The sequence below is a fragment of the Phytophthora parasitica genome, assembly GCF_000247585.1.
Source record: "Phytophthora parasitica INRA-310 unplaced genomic scaffold supercont2.39, whole genome shotgun sequence".
NCBI classification, from domain to species: Eukaryota; Oomycota; class Peronosporomycetes; order Peronosporales; family Peronosporaceae; genus Phytophthora; species Phytophthora nicotianae.
In genome coordinates this window covers 585,155-605,383 of record NW_008649025.1, presented here as the reverse complement: position 1 = coordinate 605,383, position 20,229 = coordinate 585,155, and the positions used below count along the sequence as shown (strand labels likewise).

Genomic DNA, 20,229 nt, shown 5'->3' with positions numbered 1-20,229 from the left:
CCAGCATTTGGCTAAAGTCCGTTGCGCGACACATCGGCTCATAGCAGTAAGGGGTGAATATCGATGCTTTCGACTGGTACGGCAAATTTCACAATAACACTAAATGCGTGACCGCTGTTCTTCAGGCGGACGAGCAGCGCAACATAGTGATACCTTGGAAAATGCGGGTTTTATAAGGTAGCGCAAAGACTGCTTTTCAAAATGGATACTACCACTGGTCCAGCTGAAGCACACACACACACACACCGCTTGGACCGTCCGTTGATGGTAATTTTTCCGAACGAGCTAGAAATCCAGTCTCACAACCCGAATATGGTAACGGAGACATTCGTAAATTTTGGGTCATATGGCGCATCCGCTTGAAGCTGTATTTCGTATTTTCGGATCGATCGCTCATGGATAAACCAATATCGTTATGGTTGTTGGAACTAGTAACACAACCCATAGAAAACATACCTGTTGTTCTTTAATATGGTTTCAGAACCTCGATACGGAAGTAAAACACTTACTAGCCGCATAGAGGCACCGTGTCTCGCCTCAGTTATCCCAATAAGCAAATATTTTCTGTCGCAGTTATCCACTTTAGCAGATCATCCACCATGATGTGAACTTGAGCGTGCGGCTTCTTCATCTTTGCGGGTTCCATGTTTGGCTCGCCAGGCCAGGATGCAGATAGGCTAGCGCGGTGACATCGTAATAGAAGGCGGCGGCCCCCTGCTGATCGTGCGAGCAACCTTGGCTGGTCGATTGGCTTTCGTACCAGAGTCCGTCATTTCTTATTCGCAGGAGTTGCAACCGTAACAACAACATAAACATCAATTTAATCCGCTACACAAACAGCAACATGAAGAGCGGTAATGGCAGCAACACTAATAACAACAAAGTCACACAGGCTACCTGTCTAGTTGTCGACTTTCATCCCGTCGTCATTCTTCGAGCTGTCCTAGTTGTCGCTCGCTGAAGATATGTCGTTCTCCGCATCATCCACGGCGGCGCCGCCTACAGTCTCACCATCCTTTGCAGTGTTCTCCGTTTCACTATTGAGACCAATTAGATCTAGTGGACGCGTGTCTTTTGCGGTTAAGGTGAAGAATCCAGTGAAATCCATCGAATATATTGTCACTTTCATTTTTTTCGCGCACAAGTGCCTTATTAATAGCGCTAAATTTACTTGAGAGGTGATCGGATTCCTTCCTCGATCTCTTTTGATGGCCGCGACTTTTGGGGCACCGTCAGACTTGCGCGCAAGGTGGTTCCTCAGCTTAGACGGCGCATTTAGGTCGGCATGACAGCACCTTTACTATTATTAGCACTTAAAAAGAGCTTTAAAACACTGACCGAGCAAGGCCCACTGAAACACTACCCGTGTCGATTTGGTTTTGCTGTTAGCGCTCATGGGAGATTTGTCGGTTTGCGTCTCCTGCATCTCGAAAATATAGGCGATAGATTTGCGGTAACTTCCCTCTCTCCACCGATTTCAATGCAACACAGAGTTTTTTACTGTCCAATCAGGAGGTTCCACACTTCGCAACAAAATATTAGTGAGTTGCACTGAATTATAAAACTTTCTACAACCGAACGTCCGCGCCCTGTTATATTCCAGTCTCTAACTAAGTAATAGCAAATTAAAAGCTCTACAACCAAAACAAATTGTTGGGGGGTTTTAAATTTATATTTACTTAAATAGAGATATTTTATCTCCTTACATTTTGTTTTTAGGAATATAGTTTTAAGTATTTTCCCGCTCCAGATAAAGTTTTACTATTGTTATCCTTTCTTAAAGAACGAAAAATAGAACTTTACTCAGAGGGGGCTTTTTTAGAGGTGATGCTTTGGCCTGGGAGGACAGCAACTCTTTCCAATCATAACTTAGGACACTTTAGGATTTTTAAAAAAATTGCTAAAATATCCTTAGTTTTGATTTGATGTTACTCATCTAAGGGGACCGGCCTATATTATTTTTTTATTTTTTTCGCTGCAGTGGTTAAGTGAATTTCAATAACAAAATTTAATTGAATGTACGCCACATCGCTTCTTCAGACAACTTTGTGAAGACCACGTCACAAAACATGATTGTGTTCGTTTAGCCAAATTGGTAGATTATGGACTCAGGCGACATTTGCTAGTTAAAGTCTGGGCACCTCCGGCAGCTGTGATAACACTGGTTAGGCTGTTCAGCCAGCTAATCCTGTCCTCCCAGTACGGCAGTGCACCCTAAACAGGATTTGCAAAACACATCAGGTTTCAGCATAGAAACCCAAAACAATTTGGCAATGGGAGCATTATACCCGGAAGCTCATCAAAGGTTCGATCCCGCGAAAATGGAGTCCAGTAAAAAAAAAAAAAAAGGGGGGGGAATTTACTGGGAGGGGGCTTTTATTCGGGTGTGTACGTTAGTCGTTACTTGTGTGCACCACATGATTGTCTTTTCTGTCACCACGTTTGCGCATTGTGCACAGCAACGTTCCTCTTGGCTCAGAGCTGACCGGCGAGCTCCGAGCTGCGCAGTGTGCACTTTTCAATTCGATAAACAGCATGTTGCGCCGCGGGTTGTCTTCGCTGACCACAAAGCCGTCTTGGGTGCGACCGGGCTCGTACGATTACCTGCGCGAGGTTCTTGAGAGCCGTGTGTACGATGTAGCTGTCCAGACGCCACTACAGCTCGCTCCAGCGCTGACGCAGTCACTACCGGGCAATTGCCGCCTTTTCCTGAAGCGTGAGGTGTGTTTAACTGACTGCATTGATTGCGAGTAGATCCAATTCTTATTAATGTCGCTATTGTCGTAGGACATGCAACCGACCTTCTCGTTCAACCTCCGCGGCGCCTACAACAAGATCGCTAACCTGACGCAGGCCCAGCAGGAAAAGGGTATTGTGGCCTGTGCAGCCGGCAACCACCTGGAGGGTGTGGCTTTCGCTGCCGCTAAGCTAGGCGTCGATGCCATCGTCATTGCGCCCGTCGGCACGGCACAGAACGTCTCCCACTCCACCAAGAGCAAAATTACGATGGTGGAGCACGGTGCTGACTTTGACGCGTCAATGGTACGTTGCTAGTCGTGGAGATTAAATCTCATGTATTGGTAGAAACTAATTTGTTATTCCGCTGTATCCTTTGCAGAAAGAAGCGTTCCGTGTTGCGCAGACTGAGGGTAGATCCCTTGTTCACCCGTTTGATGATCCGCTTGTGATCGCTGGCAACGGCACGATCGCAATGGAGATTTTGAAGGAGGTACGGTCGTGTATTAAGGTTGAAATATATGTGCACAGCTTGGCTAATAATTGTACTGGGTGTTGATGTGGGTAGACGTCAGGAGAACGCCCAGCGGCGATCTTTGCTCCTGTTGGAGGCGGTGGCTTGATCGCAGGTCTTGCTGCCTATGTGAAGGAGGTGGCCCCCGATGTTAAAGTCATCGGTGTGGAGGCAGAAGGTGCTAACCTCTTGGAAGTTTCGATGAAGGAGGGCTCTCCAGTGGCCATCCCGAGCGTTAACCGATTTACTGAGGAAGTGGGCATCAAGACCATTGGCACGGAGAACTTCAGACTATGCAAGGACCTGGTGGACGAGGTGGTTACCGTCTCCACTGACGAGATCTGCTCTGCGATCAAGGACATTTTCGGTGACACGCGCTCGCTTATGGAGCCCACTGGTAGGTGTTTGAGTCACCATGCTTAGTGTGAATGCTATCGGAGATTCAATTGCTTTTTTTAATCAGGTGCGATCAGTGTTGCTGGAGCCAAGAAGTATGCTCGTGTGAAGAACGCGCAGAACGAGAAATACGTGGCTGTGCTGGCTGCCGCTAACATGGACTTTGATCGGTTACGCTTCGTCTCGGAGCGTTCAGATGATCGCGAGCGCTTTATGGCTGTCAAGATCCCCGAGAAGATTGGCAGCTACCAGGAGCTCTACAACGTCATCTGTGAGTATTTGATCATGAATGCCGTAACGCAACTCGACTAATGTTTTATCTCTCACTGTAATAGTCCCGCACAACATGACGGAGTTCACGTACCGTATGGATTCCGAGGGTGACAGTGTGGCTCGCATCTGCATGAGCATCCAGACGAAGACGGAGGACGAGTTTGTCAACGTTGTGAAGGCCATCAACGAGCGCGGCGACATGCACGCCACCGATCTAGCCTCCAACGAGCTGGCTAAGTCGCACCTGCGCCACCTCGCCGGTGGCCGTCCGGAAAACGTAAGTCGCTGTATTCCGAGATGCTGATTTTGCCCTGGAGTGTTTGCTTATCTGCTGTGTGCTGCCATATTTCAGGTCACTAATGAGCGAGTGTTCCGCATCGAGTTCCCCGAGCGCCCCGGTGCGCTGAAGGACTTCCTCGAGACTCTCGGGTACGTTAGCACACCGCTAAATCGCTGTTGAAACGTGTAAGCTAACTCGTCTTCTGATTGTTGGCGCCACAGTCAATCTGCTCGTCAGTGGAACATCAGTATGTTCCACTACCGCAACCACGGCGCCGACATCGGCCGCGTACTCGTAGGTTTCCAGGTGCCCAAGAAGGATAACGCAGCATTCCATGCGTTCCTGAGCCAGGTTGGCTTCCGCTGTGAGGAAGAGACCAATAACCAGGCGTTCACGCACTTCCTGCAGTAAAAGTAAAACTTCAACCTTTACATCCAACAGTGTTAAAGTGTGTGACTTTTGTGGTTCACGAAGCAAATGCTGCTACCACTTAACGCAACATTACCTAAATTTGGCCAATCAGATCGCTACATTTCGAAAAGATTTCCTCCCCCGCACCCAAAAGGAAAAAACGCGCGCGAGAAGACTCGGCCCGCATCCGACCGCTCATTCCCTCAACTCGTACGGGTTTCTCAGGGTTCGTAGAGGATTGGCAAGTAACGCAGCGCGTGGCGCGTCATTTCACACGTGTGACGAGCTCTCGATCGCGCTCAAAAAGGCTTTAGAAGCCAAGAATCAAGAAACAGAAGAAGATGCAGGCGGCCAGCGCTGGCGTAACGCCGCGTGCGCCGCCCAGCGACAAGGAACGGAAGCTTATGGAAGTCTTGTTGCAGGCAGCAGAATCGCGCGTGGTGCCGGTGTTAGCGTGTGTCAAGGGCTGGCCGTTGGAGGCGCAGGCGGATCTGGCCAACTGGCGTCCGGTGCTATTGAAGCTACACAGGCTGCTACTGGGAGCGTTACACCAATGTCCCCGCCTACTATTGGTGGAAACAGAGCTGGAGAAGATGGATCAGGCAATCACGACGCAGGCAGTGCAAGAACTGACAGAGTTAGTATACGAGATCTTGAAGTTTTCGGGGTTCCTGCTCGAGAACGCCACTAATAAGGCAGTGTATCCATCTGCTGATCTCGCGATGGCTCTACTAGCAGCTAGAAATGAACGAGTTGTGTTCGAGGCAACAAAAGTGGCGGCCATGTTAGCATTGCCCCCTCAAGTACATCGCTACGCTGCAGATCCCACGAGTTTTATGGACCCTGCAGCCAGTAAGAATAATTTACTGAGACGGAGATTGCTGACGGTAGTGCAAGGACGAGGAGCGCCCAAGAACAGCTTGGAGGTGGTGGACTATTTGAATGCGGCGAGTGCTGCCACCTCCAAAGACGTGGACTTTCAGTTTTACAGTTCAGACCAGGACGAGAATGCGACGGCTCATGTTGTGAGTGTAACGATCCCTCCCTATGGGGAAGTAGTGACAGCTGCTACATCTCCTCCGGAGGTTGCGTGTGCAGCGGCAACGGCGTGTGAACGTCTGATTGAACAGCACAAAATTCCCAAGAGATTTCATTTCCAGTTATATACACAGGTGCGAGCGTGTTATGCGTCTCGTAGTGCGTTGGCGCGGGAGAATTTGGTGGTGGAACGACTGCACGCGCTGCTTGCGCTGTTTTCGCTGTTCAGTGATGCGTGGGATGTGACGAATTACGTGGAACAGCACCCAGAGCTGACGCGAGGGATCGTGGAGCTTATTCGCGTCGAGAGTATTGAGCACGTGCCTGTGCGCGTGCGAGTTACAGCATTACTTGTGCTGACGGCGTTAGTGAACGATCGAGTTGGGAGAGCAGGTGGGATGGGTTTGCTTGGCCGGCAGTCCAACGTATTGCAGGCTTTGGGCGTGGTTAAGGGAACGCCACACGGAGTTTTTCCTTCGCTCGTGCGTTTTTGTATGGCAGAACTGGGTGATGTGACGGCGCTTGGCTCTGCTTCAGGAGCTGCGTCACCTCCCATCACATCAGAAACATCGGATACAGATATGGATATGAGTCTGGCAGTCGCGTTTGTGCAGGCAACTACAGACTTGTTGTCTCCTCAAGAGGCCGAGGTGGTCAGTGCTCCTCCATTCCGAAGTGTCAGCAGCGGAAGCGTTCAGGAGATTAAACTCTGCTGGATGGAGGCTGTTTTAGGACTACTGACTGCTGTGGTGGCCATTCAGTCTGGTGCTGCTGTTCTCACGGAAAATGGAATTGTTCCAGCTCTTCTACATGTGCTCACAATGCCGTCGGTGAATGCGTTTCACATGGCCGTCACGACTCAGTGTGTGCAAGCACTAGAGATTACGGTGAGTAGTCATTCGGCGGCAGCTGCGCTCTATCGTGACTTGAATGGAGTAGGTATTCTCGTGGATCGGCTCAAGCTGGAGTGTGCTGGTATTGCTGGCTCTAGAGCGGGTGCAACGAGCTCGTCAGTCGTGTCAGAAACGAAAACGGTGCTGTTGCTAGCCATCTTGGCGTCGTTATCCATGTCGTTCCATTCTCAGGGCGTGATGAGCGCAGGAGCGACAAGCCGCGCTATTCGCGAAGGAAGCGCTCTCAACAAGGTGTTACTACAGCTTCTGTCCAATGTGGACATCTTTGGACCCGTCGTATTTGCTCAGACGGCGATTGTGGTTTCTGATATTATCAACAACGATCCAGCCAGTGTGAATCATGTGCATGCTGCAGGACTGGCAGATGAGTTCTTGAAAACACTTACGCGATGGGACATTGCAGAGTTGTATCCATCTCGGATTCTATTGCCACCATCCAGTGAATTACTGACTGCAGTACCGACCGTGCTGAATGCTTTGTGCCTCACGACAACTCACGCGGAGAAGGTGGCAAAGTACGAGCCGCTCATGCATCTTCTCGATGTGTTTGCTCTTCCGCAGTACACAGAAGACGAATCCAAAGACTACTGCTTCCAGGGCGATACGGCGGCTGTCGTTGGTGCTGGCATCTTTGAGCTAATGCGACATGTTCCAAGCTTTCAGAACGCTGCCATTCAAGCTGCGGTTCATGCTTTGAAGAAAGTGATTCGATTCGGAGAAGAGAGTAGTTCATTGACAGCCTCGACGCTGCCCCAATTTACCGGAGACAAGGCCAACAGAATTTTAATCCGCATGACCACCCACGTGGCGGATTTGTTGGAACCGTTGCTATCCAAGTCGGAGCACGCGGCATATTTTGCGGATCTTGGGGGCATTCGGCTGCTTCTAGCGCTCTACCAACTAATTTTGCCAAGCACTTCCTCGTTTTTGGAAAGTGCTTTGCCCAACAAGAAAACCGCGAGGAGTGGTTTGCCCGAAAACTCCCTGGCTCATAATCCGGCAGTGCAGTCGATTACTCTTGCGCTTCGTTCATACGCATCCCAGCAGCCTACTAACCTTCTCGGGGCAATCACCAAGGAACTGGGAGTGCAGATGGATAACCTGCAGCGCTCTCGTGCAAAGATTGGATTGCCGTGGTTCCTGAGCGAGAGCGGAGAGGGAGCCGAGAAAGTGTTGAGTTCGTTGCCGGATGTTAATTTGGCAGACTTGGTGGGTGGACTCGAAAAGAGCAGCGCTACGAACCCCATTGCCGATAAAGTCATGGTTGTTGGAGAGTATCTCCGTGTCCTGGCAGTGCTCGAGTGGCTTGCGTCTGTGCTCATCTGGACGTTGGAAACGGCGCACACTCACATGCAGAGTCGGCGATGGTTTACAGACTTTACTACGTCGTCAACGCAGCAGATTATAGCACGTTTATTTCGTGTGGACCGTTCGGTGCAATTCGAGCGGGCGAGTTTGGCGGCACTACACCAGAAGAAGCGAAAGGAGACGAGTTTGGAAAAGCAGACTGACGGTGAGGCGGATGCCATCATGGAAGGGACGGATAAACCTGATGTTGATGCAGCCAAAAGTGGACCTCGACGTGCAGGTCTCTGGAAAATGGGTTCTATTCTTCTCCTACGCTTTTCACTGAGCATGCGTGGGCTTCTAACAGCTTACAGCAAGGTGTTGTTGTCGGCTCCGATGCAGCATCGCCGTGGGGATGATATCGTGGTGCCTTTAGCACCGCATGCTCGAGCTCTAGCACGGACGGCGACGCAAATATTGGAGGGTCATTTGCTGTATGTCGTATCTGTGACTCGTGCGACACAGATTGATACGTTTGTACAGCAGTACTATCTCACGTTCCTGTTGGAGACCATTTCAATCGTACTTTTCGAGGGAAAGAAGAAGCAAGCCAACACTCTGTTGCTCGTTGAGCTCATGAAGCCGATCGGTGATATTTCGGAGGTGCAAGTACCGCCACAAACTCCTTCGTCATCGAGTGATGACGTACCTATGGTTCAAGAGAGCGTCTCAGATGGAGAAAGCGATGGTGCCAAGGGTGGCAAAACGATCGCTACTTGTGCCGGGGCACAAATCACAGCTTCGAACCTTATGGATGTGATCATGAATATTATTGAGCGTTTCTTCACGGTTTGTCTCGAAGGAGAGCATGATAAGGCTACTAGCCCTGGTAGCAAGTCCTCGCAGATGGCGTTGACATCGTTTCACATCGCAGCAAGTGTTCTGCGAAAGCTGTCGAATCTGGAAGGTTTATCTGCATCGCCGTTGACAGCTGCACTGCTTACAAGTGATGAAGCAGGGGAGTCGGATGACGCGCCATTTGAACCTAAGAAACTCACGGTCCAGTTACATACGATGTGCGTGCGTGCGTTGCTGTCTATTTGGAACAACCCGAAGTTTTCAACCTCGTCCGTGGATGCGTGTTTGGCTGAGATTATGCCAATTGCTGTGACAATATTGAAGAATCGAATGGATGATGACGAAGAAGCGTTGGGCTCGGATGGCGAGCTAGGCCGTCGACAAGGATTGGGCTTTAGTCGCAGCAACCGTGAAAGAAACTCCAGCACCGAACTTTATAACGAAGCATTGTCGCTTCGACGTGCTCTCTTTGGGGGGTCACGTGGGGGTGGATCGTCTGGACTGGGAGGAAGTAGTCGACGCCAGTCTTTTGTACCAGATTCGGAGATTGTAGAGAGCTTGGTATCGATGGGTTTTCAGCAGCCACGAGTCGAGCGTGCACTACGACATGTTCAAGTAAACAACATGGAACTAGCCATGGAGTGGATTCTGGCTCACCCTGAGGACGAGAATGAGGCGGAAGGTGATGAAACGCAACACGACGAAGCTACAGGAGAGGATAGCGCGGCTGCGGAAGCTGCCCGTCGTCGAGAGAGAGAAGCAACAGAGGAGAAGAAAATGGAAGACGAGTTGCAAGCGCTGTACTCTTCACTGCGAGACAATTTCGAAGCAGTGTGCTTTCAGATCTTACGTGTGCAAGCTACAAAAGAAAAACAGGAAGATCCGAAGCGCTCCAAAGATGCGGAGACCAGCACTTTGTATCCGAGCCAGAACTTGGTCAAGGCGATCTCAGAGTATTTCAGTTTCTTGTGCTCGCGCTCAGATGAAGACCGCGATTTGGTGATCCAGCGTCTCAATGCTGCTATTATCGATTACTTCAACGGAGGTGCAGAAGACGGGGATGAGTATTTGACCATGTTGACCCACCTGCTAGCTCTTGTACTTCAACTGAATTCTGATTCGTGGGCAGCGATGCAACAGCAGTCACCTTCGTGTATCGACAAGCTTGTGGCTTCAGTGTCGAGCAGCGAGTCTCTGAAGCCCTCCTGTACTCCAGTCCTGCTGGTTCTCGACGCCGTTGTTGCAGGTAGATCAGCTAAACAAGCGTCTAATGCAGGGTCACGATCTCTCGATGCCGCTCTGGTGAGTACCGAAGTGAAGAACGGAGACGAGTCGAAAGAAGAGAGCAGTGGTTCAGCGAACCAGGCCGAGGACGCCGCGTTCGAGCAGCAACTGGTAACAATTTGCCTGGAAATGCTAAAACGAGGATCATCTGCGACATCAACTACTGACAGGAAAGCGATAGCTCATGCGATTTGGCAGCTTCTGTCGCACTTGACGCTAAAGTACGACCTGGCATCGTTTTTCTCGACCCATGGCGGGCTTGATGCTGTACTGGACATCCCGGAAGGCCTATTCTTCGTCGGATACCAGGAACTGACTGGCACGTTGCTCTCGCAGGTTTTAGAATCTCCCGAGGTTCTAGAGCATATGATGGAAGAGAAGATTCGGCGAGCGATCACCAAATTGTCGACGCGATTTGGCGCACCCAGCCAGATGCGTATCACACCGCGCGCGTTGCTGACAGAAGTCGCCCCATTCGCAGCTCGTAATGAAACGGTGTTCCTCAAAGCATTGCAGAATTCGGTACGGGTGAAGAAGACCGAGTCAGGCCGAACATACATTGTGCCTAGACCGAAAAAGGCCGACAGCTCTGAAGCAGCTACAAGACAATCTGCAGGCCAATCTCTGTCGGCGCAAGACAGCGCGGCTAGTGGAACGAGAGCTCCCCATAAGTTTCCGAAGGACCACAAGCATCAGGCCCACGTAATTGTGCACAAGATCATTGGACGCATCCGTCGATTGTGGGAAGTCGAAAAGCATGCCAAGAAGCAGCGCGACGTGCAACAGACATTGAACAACACGTCAGCAGGGATGTGTGTGGGGGTGTATTTGCAGCTACTCGTGCATCTGATCACGTACTTCCCTGCATGCGCGACGGTCCTTGCAAAGGCAAAAGATGAAGTCGATTCGCACAGAGCACGCGAAAGCTTTATTCGCTTGGTGTTGCGCGAGTTTTTGCCTTCGCGTGAGCTTTGCCAGTTTGCTGCGGCTCGTAAGGCGTTGAAGGAGGACGGGTATTATGGTAACAGCAGACTTGGTAGCGGCGATGCAGATCTGCTGGTTGCAGATGTGAAACTATTTGTTGACAGCCGCACAAGGATGCGTGTGCACAACGCACATCGACTACTAGTGAGGATCGGCAGTCATTCTGGAGAAGGCTCAAAGTGTATCATCTTAGAGCTTGTTCATTTGCTTCAAGAGTGGCCACAGAATGGTGCTGTGGATCTGGCGAACGAGAATGACGATCTGAGCGTGCGCGATGAACATGCTTTGAGCTCGTTGCATGCATGGTCAGGCTTGATCATGAGTATCTTGTGGCCAAAGGGATCGTCGAAGGGGTTTGCCTGGGATAAGGTCGTATTGGGTGGGGGTCTCAAGGGCAAACACTCCTTTGTAACACTACTGGCTGAGGCGCTGCGCAAAATCGATTTGACACATCCATTGGCGCACGCTACTTGCACTATGTTGCTTCGCCCACTGTCCACGCTGACGCGTTCTTTTGTGACACATCGCGTGAGACGTCTGCTAAAGAAGCGAAACCACGGTTCATCTGTCTCGGGTGACGCTGCGGAAGGCAGTCAAGCTCTGTCGACAAGCGGTGCAGACTCGCGGACGTCAGTCGCTGCAGGAGCATCTTCAGCTGCAGCTTCGGGTTCTACAGATACTTCTGCCCAGGGTGACATAATGGAAGTGGATATAGACACCCGAGAAGCAGCGAATAGCTCTGGATCAGGCTTTTATCCGCTGCGGGAAGAGGACGATGATGACGTTTCAATGCGATCTCCGTTATCTGCCATGGACGATCATGACATGCACGATGATGACGACGATGAGGACCACAGCGAAGACGACCGCAGTGATCGCAGTAGTGTATCTGATCACTCAACGGATGAAGGAGAAGGCGAAGAAGACGAGGATGATGAGAACGATGACGACGATGAAGATGAAGACGATGATGAAGAGGACGATGATGAAGATGATGATGACGAGGACGAAGAAGAATTTGAGGACCATCACCATCTTCACATCTCTCGTCGTACGGGTGGCCATGGAACGAGTCGCCGTACATCTTCGAATCGACTGTGGGGATCTCTTGACTCGGAGCTTTCGATTTTGGATGCGCTGGATGAAGTTGACGAAGAAGAATTTTCCTACTTGTTCATGCTCGATGATGAGGCGTTCTTTGCTGAAGAACAACGACGTCGCGCTCGCCTCGCGGCAGCTCGAAATGGTACACCGGGTACTAATGTCAACGAGGGGAGCCAGCAATCCAGAAGCTCTGAGGACAGACTGGTAGAGTCTATGCGTGATGCACTCGGTCTGTACAATAGTAACGGTGGCAACGGATCGAGTTCTTCGAGTAGCGGACAGACTCTCGTGCTGACGTTTGGCGACGCAGAAGTCGACGACGATGTCGAGGGCGAAGCTCAAGCAGCTCTCGCTAACACAAGAAGTCGTATGGGCAGTGGCAATGGACTTGCATCGTCTACTAGCTCGCAAAGTCGATTGGGAGGTGGTTCTGGCAGTATGGCGAACTCGCTTCTCCAGTACATTGAAGAGTTGCCAGATATGCTTGATGACGACTTTCTCTTTGAATCATTTGATGCCGGTGGAAGAGGCGATCGATCCCGTCGTGAACGCCAATTGGGACGCACGGGTGGCAACGGTGTGGATCATCTCACTGCAAGCGCTACGACCCATCCGCTGCTGCGCATGAGTGGCCGTGGAGACGCGATTTTATTGGATTCGAACGGATTATTGCGTAACCCTGGCCGGTTTTCGCTGCCTCGCCATTCGTCTCTTCTGCGCGAGCTACAAGAACTGACTGACCAGGTTCAGACGCAACTACCGCTGGGTGGCAGCCGATCCCGGTTAGCATTGAGCCGCGACTTGCTGCAACGCGGTGGCGCAGGAAGCCGTGGACGACCTCCCAGTCGTATCAACCGTCTGTCTGCTGTATCCAATCTGCTAAGTGAGTTCTCGCTGGATATCCCGAACTCCACAATGCCATCTCGCAGCCAACGTATCGGCTTCCGACGAGGTGATCGCGACATTTTTAGTGATGTTTTTGTCGGCGTTGATTTGTCTCGTGGACTTGGTAGTCGTGGTGGCAATGGAATGGGTGGAACCGCCTCCAACCCTGCCATTTGGGGTCCTGGCGGTCTAGGACGTGATGTAGATGTTCGGTCGATGGCTTCCAGACTCGAGCAACAAATCACACGCATTTGCGCCGATGATGATGAGCCAACTGTTGCCCCTGCCACTGGACGAGATGAAACAGCTTCCAGTCACGACGTTGACGATATCATGGAAGATCGTAGTGCTACTGGGACACCGCGAAGTGGAGAGCACACTGCAAGCGACTCTAGAGCTTCTAATGTTGCTGAAGGAAGTGACGCTCAACCGGATGCTTCAGCGAACAGAGATAGGACGGAGAGATCCGAAGCGGCTACAGAAGCTGCTTCTGTCTTGGAGCTTACGAGTACTCTTGGAGAATCGTCGTTGCTACGGTCACCTGAATCTGATGTCGACGTGGATATTGTAGACGCAGACACCGAAACGTTGTCTGAAGGCCGAGACACAACAGTTGGTTCTTCATCAGCTGTGAACTCTGGACGAGGAAGCAGCTTCGAGAGTGCCGCGCCTCCTCCTGCACCGACGTCTCTCGGTTCTACCGCTACATCCACAACGACTACGGCACCTTCGCCTTCGGATTCCATGATGAACTTTACGCTCGATTTATCTGGATTTAGAGCGACATCTTCCCAATCCCCTGCAGCCAGCGATAATACTAGTCGGGCTCGGAATGTCGAAGAAGAGTCGAAGTCAGAGGAACTACCGTCGTCTGAGACACAGCCGTCATCCGGTGACGCTGCTTCGCAAGAGTTGTCGACTGTGTTACTTGGTCAACCGGAAGAGCAGCAGTATCAATGTCCCGAAGGTATGGATGCTGAAGTTTTTGCCTCACTGCCGCCAGACATGCAAGCGGAGATCATCGCGCAGAACGCTCCTGCAGTCACTGAGTCCACAAGCGCGCGCAGTGATACTGCTACAGCAGGAGGAGCTGGTGGTGCCTCGGAAAGTATGTCACAGATGGATCTGGACATGGCCAACTCAAGTTTTGATCGCGAGACGCTCGAGGCCTTGCCTCCGGATATCAGAGCAGAAGTGCTGGAAAATGAACGGCGCGAGCGTGAAGCAGCTGCACGTGCCGAGACTGCGGATACATCACGTGCTCAAGAGATGGATAATGCCTCCTTTGTCGCTTCACTGGCACCAGAATTACGCGAGGAGATCCTGGTTACTTGTGACGATGCGTTCCTGCAGACATTGCCGTCACAGGTTCGTGCTGAAGCCATGGTACTGCGTGAACGCGCGGCTTTCCGCTCCACGTATCGCGAACGCGAGCGTGGAACAGCGGAGCGGGGCGGCGGTGGTGGCGAAGGCGACATGGACGAGCTGTTTAATCGCCCTACCTTGCGACGCATGCTGACTTCTCATAGCCCAGAGAGAGGAAGCGGTCGTCGGCGGTCTCGTATGTATGACGAACTCGGTGGAGGACGTCGTAGTAGTCGTCGTGAATATCGACAAGGAGCTGGCGGCTCCAAGGCTCACAAGGGTTTGCTGCGCGTTGAGAAGGACGAAGATGAGGAAGCTGGTGAGCGAATCTTTGACGATCGCTGCGTGCGCGGTTTGCTCCGTCTACTTTTTATGACCCAGTCCGTCATCCAGAATCGGGTGTTCCAGCGACTGCTTGCCAATATTTGCCTGTACCCGTTGACGCGTTGCAGCGTTCGGCGTAACCTACTGCGAGTAATTTCGTTACCGCTTTCTCAGCCCTTAATTCCTGGAGATGAAAAGGACGATGACGATGACGGCAGCAGCAAGATTGAGTTCCCACCGAGCAGGATGTACGGATGTGGTATCGATGGAAACCATGCCATCGGAGCTTCGGCTGTACCCGCCGAAGTGGTGAACCGCATGCTTCACGTTCTTGTGTCACTAGCCAAGTACAATCCGCGGTTTACGGTGGAAATGCTACAGCCTCATGGCATGCGTCATACATCGAGTGGAAAAGACGATTCCGTGAAAATGGAGACTCAGAAATCCGATGAATGCGGCGTTGCTGTCCTTATCGACTTGTTGTCCCTGCCTGTGGTGTATCGCAACGGTACGAACTTGGATGCGTTGCTGGAGTTACTTGAGTTGGTTCTATCGCCTCTGGAGCGACTGCACAAGCCAAATAAGGAAGATGAGGAGAAGAAGGAAGGCGATGAAGGTGACGCGTCAACTCCGGAGCCTGGCGATGAATGGGTAGCAGTCCCAGCGGTTGAGCTGGACGAGGCGCGTATGGCTGAGATAGTGTCCGTGTTGAGCATGGACCTCTGTACAGTTCAGATGCAGGAGCGCACACTTGCGGTGTTGAAGCTACTGAACCATGTGAGTGGAAACCGCGAGCTTATTATCCGTGCAATAGTTCGCCATGCGAGCACGCTCGCTCACGTTGATCAGTACAATGGAGGAAAGTTACCTGCTGGAGTTACTGGATACGAGTCGTCGGCAGTGCTGCCGTCTGCACAGGATGAACTCAAGCTCCTTCGACTACTTCATTCTTTGTCAGACGTCTGCGAGAGCACGGCGGACTTTGCTGAGTGTTGTCAAACCATCGGTTTGGACCCGCTGTGGGATGCTCTAAGCTTGTCACTGACTGAAGCACGTGCGAAGGGTGGTCTTGACGACCAGGACAGCACTGCTGCTCCTTCAGCTACAGCTTCTTCTGCTGGAACAGAATCCCAGACTGCTGTAGGGGACGACGCAGAAGGAATGGTGATTGAAGGCAAGAGTGCAGGTGCTTCATGTGCGATGGCGGCGCTGTTGGCTCGGTTCCTTCCTCTTGTGGAGGCATTCTTTGTGGTTAATGCTCGAGACGCAGCTTCAATGTCGTTGCGTGTACCTGATTCAAGTGAGCGTGAAGAGGCAGTCGTGGCAGCGCTGCGTGTTGCTGGCTTCGATGGCGCGGGTGCTACAGCACTAATGGAAAACGAGCAAAAGACGTCGCCGAAGAGCGTGCTCAAACGCACGTCGTCGGCACTGTCGTCATTGTCCGAGGCCAGTGAGACCATGAGGCTGGCAAACTTCGTGGAGTCGAACCGTGTGTTGTTGAATCTTCTCGTTCGCGAAAAGCCTGCGTTACTGGATACCTCCTTAGCAGCCTTGATCAAGATCCCTCGCTGCAGAGCTTATCTAGCGTTCGATAACAAGCGTACCTACTTCCACAGCGCCATGAAGCGTCTGCGTCAAGCAGCACTGCGGAATCACGGAGGTGGCAGCTCTTCTGTACGCATCCCGGTACGTCGAGAACACATCTTTGAGGATTCGTACTATGCCTTGAGGATGCGTAGCGGCACTGAGTTGCGACGAAAGCTGCACATTTCCTTCACTGGAGAAGAAGGTATTGACGCTGGTGGAGTGACGCGAGAATGGTATATGATTCTGGCGCGTGAGATGTTCAATCCGAACTACGTGCTGTTCACATCTGCCGCTGACTCGCCAACGTTCCAGCCGAATCCTCTGTCCTACGTAAACAAGGATCACCTCAGCTACTTCGAGTTTGTTGGAAAGGTGCTTGGTAAGGCCGTTGCAGACGGGCAGCTTCTTGATGCTCACTTCACGCGCTCGTTCTACAAGCACATCTTGCAGTTGCCGATTTCGTATCACGACATGGAAGCTATCGACCCGGAATATTATCGCAATCTCCACTCGATCCTAGATAATTCGATTGCGGATCTTGGACTTGAATTAACTTTCTCAGCGGAGCAGTCGAACTTTGGCAAGGTGGAGGTGGTCGACTTGATTCCTAATGGTCGAAATGTTCCCGTGACGGATGAGAACAAGATGGAGTATGTGAAGCTGGTGACTCATCATCGGATGGCTACAGGCATTCGACAGCAGATCGATGCGTTCCTCAAGGGTTTCCACCAACTCGTACCTCCTGAATTAATCGCAATCTTCAACGAGAATGAGCTGGAGTTGTTGATCTCGGGAATGCCTGAGATTGATATCGATGACTTGAAGGCCAACACGGAATATGCCAACTACAAACCCACCGACTCGGTTATCCGCTGGTTCTGGAACGTGTTGTACTCGTTCACTCATGAAGAGCGAGCTCTCTTCCTGCAGTTTGTGACTGGTACGTCTAAGGTGCCTCTGGAAGGCTTCAAGGCTCTGGAGGGAATGCGTGGCACTCAGAAGTTCAACATCCACAAGGCTTTCGGCAACAACAGTGCGTTACCGTCCGCGCATACATGGTGAGTCAACCTCTCGATTACTTTTGCGTTTGCATCAGGTCTAACATTTTGTTTGTTGCTACAGTTTCAACCAACTGGATCTACCTGAGTACGAGAGTGAGGACAAGTTGAAGCAGTGTCTTCTGCTCGCGATCCGTGAGGGATCGGAGGGATTCGGCTTTGGCTAAACAGTAGGTGAATGAATATACATGTTGCATTTGAGGGAAAATCAGCTCAATGAATGAGAACATGGGTACATTGCTGCTGAGCAGAAGCGCTTCTATCATCTATTTGCGCCGCTTGTACTTGGCCTTGGACTTGAAGGAGCTCGAGCCCTTCTTGGCATGTTTCTTGTAGTCCGTGATCTTCTCCTTGAACTCGAACGGGTTGTGTCCAGCATTCGCCTCGCGTTGCTTCCTGGGCTTCGGGGCTGGAGCGCCATCGCTAGTCATGTCAACGTCGAACGCTCCAGTTCCATGGCTGCTACGTGCAGCGCGAGCCTTCTCGCGCTTCAGACGCTTTCGTTCGTGCATCTCGGCGATGGATTCCTCTTCACGCGACCGGGTAGTCTCCTGTTGAGCCTTCTTGGCGCGCTTGGCAGCTCCAGCAACGTGCATCGACGTAAACACCGCACCCTTCTTTCCCTTCTTAGTCGTGCCTTCTTCCTCGTCCCGAGCAGCATCTGCAAGCATCCGCTCCTCGCGCTCACGGATCTCAAACAATCGTCGCTTCTTGTGACTCATAAGTTTCAGTTTCTTGGCGCGCGACATGGTGTCTGCACTCTCGGCTTCTTGTTTCGCAGCCTCCTCCTTGGCACGACGGTCTTCTTCTGCACGTTCGTTCACGTTCTTCTTCTCCTTCTCAGACATGAACCACGTACGGGCAGGTCGCGCGTTGATCTCGTCGCGGTGCTTCAGCAGGTTCGTGGCGCGAGTGGCTTCTTTCTCGGCTTCACGCATGCGCTTCTCGAGTGTTTCTTCGTGCATAACCAGCTTCACGTCCTCTTGCATGCTCTCAATACGAGCTTTCCACTGCGCGATAACGGGGTCGGGCACAGCACGAGACTTGACGAAACCCTTGCAGTGACGTGACACCTGCTTCATTACCAGACGACGAGACTCGCTCGTGAGCGTGACTGCACGACCGTTGCGTCCAGCACGAGCTGTACGACCGACACGATGCACGTATGTGGTAATATCCTTGGGCATCTCGTAGTTGATAACAGCGTGGACGCCGCGCACATCGATACCACGAGCAGCAATGTCCGTACACAGAAGAATGTCCACTGTGCCGTCACGGAACTTCTGAAGCGCCTCCAGACGCTCTCTCTGCTGCAGGTTACCGTGAAGCTCTGCCGCCTTAATGCCAGCAAGTCCGAAGATGATCATCATACGGTGCGCGTGCGACTTGGTCTCCATGAACACAATCGTATTCGAGCGGAACGTACGTGTACACAAAGCCAACAGAATCGCCTCACGGTCATCCTCACGGTTCGGACGAATACGCACGAACTCCTGCACTAAGTGTTTAGCCATGTCGAAGAGCGGGTCAGTGCTGATACGCACGGGACGCTTCATCGACAGATCAATCAGTTGGTCGACCTTCGACGTCATCGTAGCAGAGAACAGCATAGTCTGACGCTGTACGGGACACATGCGGACGAGCTCCAGTACTTCTTCCGTGAAACCCAATTCAAGCAAACGATCAGCTTCATCCAGCACCAAGATCTCCAGATCATCCATGTGGACACTCTTGGAGTTACGAAGGTGATCAATCATACGACCAGGCGTACACACCACAACATCCGGGCGATTGCGCAGCTCTGCTTCTTGAGCTTTCAGAGGCAAACCACCAACAGCCAGCGAGCACGTGATATCCGTGAAACGCGCCAACTGCTCGAGCATCGACTGACACTGCGTCGCCAGTTCACGCACCGGACAAATGATCATCACTCGGGTGGACTGGACACGTCGTGAGCGGAATTGAAGACGCTCCAGAATGGGTAGCAAGAAGGCAGCGGTCTTACCACTACCCGTCTGAGCACTAGCACAGATGTCCTTGCCAGTCAGGGCAATAGGAATCGCACGCTGTTGAATCGGCGTCGGCTTCTCGAATCCGATGTGGGAAATGGCTCGCATGATTGGACGCGACAGCTTCAGGTCGGCAAAAGTTTCAAATTTGGTCTTGGCGAACTCCTGGGCAGCGAAAGGGTCTGCTTCGAAGAACTCCGCCGCTTTCTTCTTCTCCAGCTCATCCACCAACTCCTCGCGAGTCTGTTGGTCCTTCTTGCTGTCCTTGAGAGCAGATTGGAGTCGCTCCTCCTCCACCACGACGTCGTCTTCTTCAACCTGCTCCTTCTCGTTCTCGGACTCCTCCGAGTCAGAGCCCTGCTGCTCCTGGTCACTGTTCTCGTCTTCCTCTTCACTCGTCTCTTCCTTCATATCATCATCACTCTCCTCTTCACTATCACTCTTCTCCTGCTTCTTCTCTTTCTTCACTTTCTTCTTTTTCTTCTTCTCGGCCTCTTTCTCCTTTCGTCGCTTGTCGATTTTAGCCTGAATGGACGTACGCTTAGTGGCTGTGGGAATGCCGCTCTCCATTTTCTCAATACGTGAAATTGCGGCTGTAAAGTCCCATGAACTGCCGCCTGAAGAGTGGAAAGCGCCACCTTCATCGAACTCAAAGTCCTCGTTAATTTGTTGGTCCTGTTGCTGCTTAGCCGCCTCATCCTCCGGGTCCTCCTCGTCCGAGCTTTCCTCGGCGTTGGAAAGCTCATCGTCTGACGCGATGGTCATCACCAGGTCCTCATCCTCCTGCTGTGCCTTCTGTTTCTTAGCCATGGTGGTAGATCTAAAGGCAGCTTGACGGCCAACAATACGCTTCCGCAGTGCGTGACCTCAACAACTTTTGACTGGAGGTCACACGAGACGGGATTTTGGCCAATGATATATG

General features: G+C 51.7%; 5 protein-coding genes across 5 annotated transcripts; 2 read left to right on the top strand and 3 right to left on the bottom strand.

The window, feature by feature from the left end:
- Positions 1 to 208: 208 nt before the first annotated feature.
- On the bottom strand, positions 209 to 631 carry PPTG_23489 (hypothetical protein; the record flags this gene model as incomplete). Its single annotated transcript, XM_008910988.1, has 2 exons — positions 209 to 428; positions 582 to 631. The coding sequence occupies 2 exons, from the start codon at positions 629 to 631 to the stop codon at positions 209 to 211; spliced, it is 270 nt and encodes an 89-aa protein (XP_008909236.1).
- A 46-nt stretch (positions 632 to 677) lies between these two features.
- Positions 678 to 773, bottom strand: PPTG_23488 (hypothetical protein; the record flags this gene model as incomplete). Its single annotated transcript, XM_008910987.1, has 1 exon — positions 678 to 773. The coding sequence occupies one exon, from the start codon at positions 771 to 773 to the stop codon at positions 678 to 680; it is 96 nt and encodes a 31-aa protein (XP_008909235.1).
- A 1,762-nt stretch (positions 774 to 2,535) lies between these two features.
- PPTG_14389 (threonine ammonia-lyase, biosynthetic) lies at positions 2,536 to 4,610 on the top strand (the record flags this gene model as incomplete). The annotated part of the gene is made up of 8 exons (XM_008910986.1): positions 2,536 to 2,721; positions 2,788 to 3,042; positions 3,119 to 3,229; positions 3,305 to 3,647; positions 3,714 to 3,917; positions 3,982 to 4,196; positions 4,272 to 4,348; positions 4,421 to 4,610. The coding sequence occupies 8 exons, from the start codon at positions 2,536 to 2,538 to the stop codon at positions 4,608 to 4,610; spliced, it is 1,581 nt and encodes a 526-aa protein (XP_008909234.1).
- A 341-nt stretch (positions 4,611 to 4,951) lies between these two features.
- On the top strand, positions 4,952 to 17,465 carry PPTG_14388 (hypothetical protein; the record flags this gene model as incomplete). Its single annotated transcript, XM_008910985.1, has 2 exons — positions 4,952 to 17,298; positions 17,363 to 17,465. The coding sequence occupies 2 exons, from the start codon at positions 4,952 to 4,954 to the stop codon at positions 17,463 to 17,465; spliced, it is 12,450 nt and encodes a 4,149-aa protein (XP_008909233.1).
- On the bottom strand, positions 17,407 to 20,209 carry PPTG_14387 (hypothetical protein). Its single transcript, XM_008910984.1, has one exon. It carries the CDS (start codon positions 20,115 to 20,117, stop codon positions 17,565 to 17,567), a length of 2,553 nt encoding a protein of 850 aa, XP_008909232.1. The 5' UTR covers positions 20,118 to 20,209; the 3' UTR covers positions 17,407 to 17,564.
- Between the last annotated feature and the right edge of the window lie 20 nt (positions 20,210 to 20,229).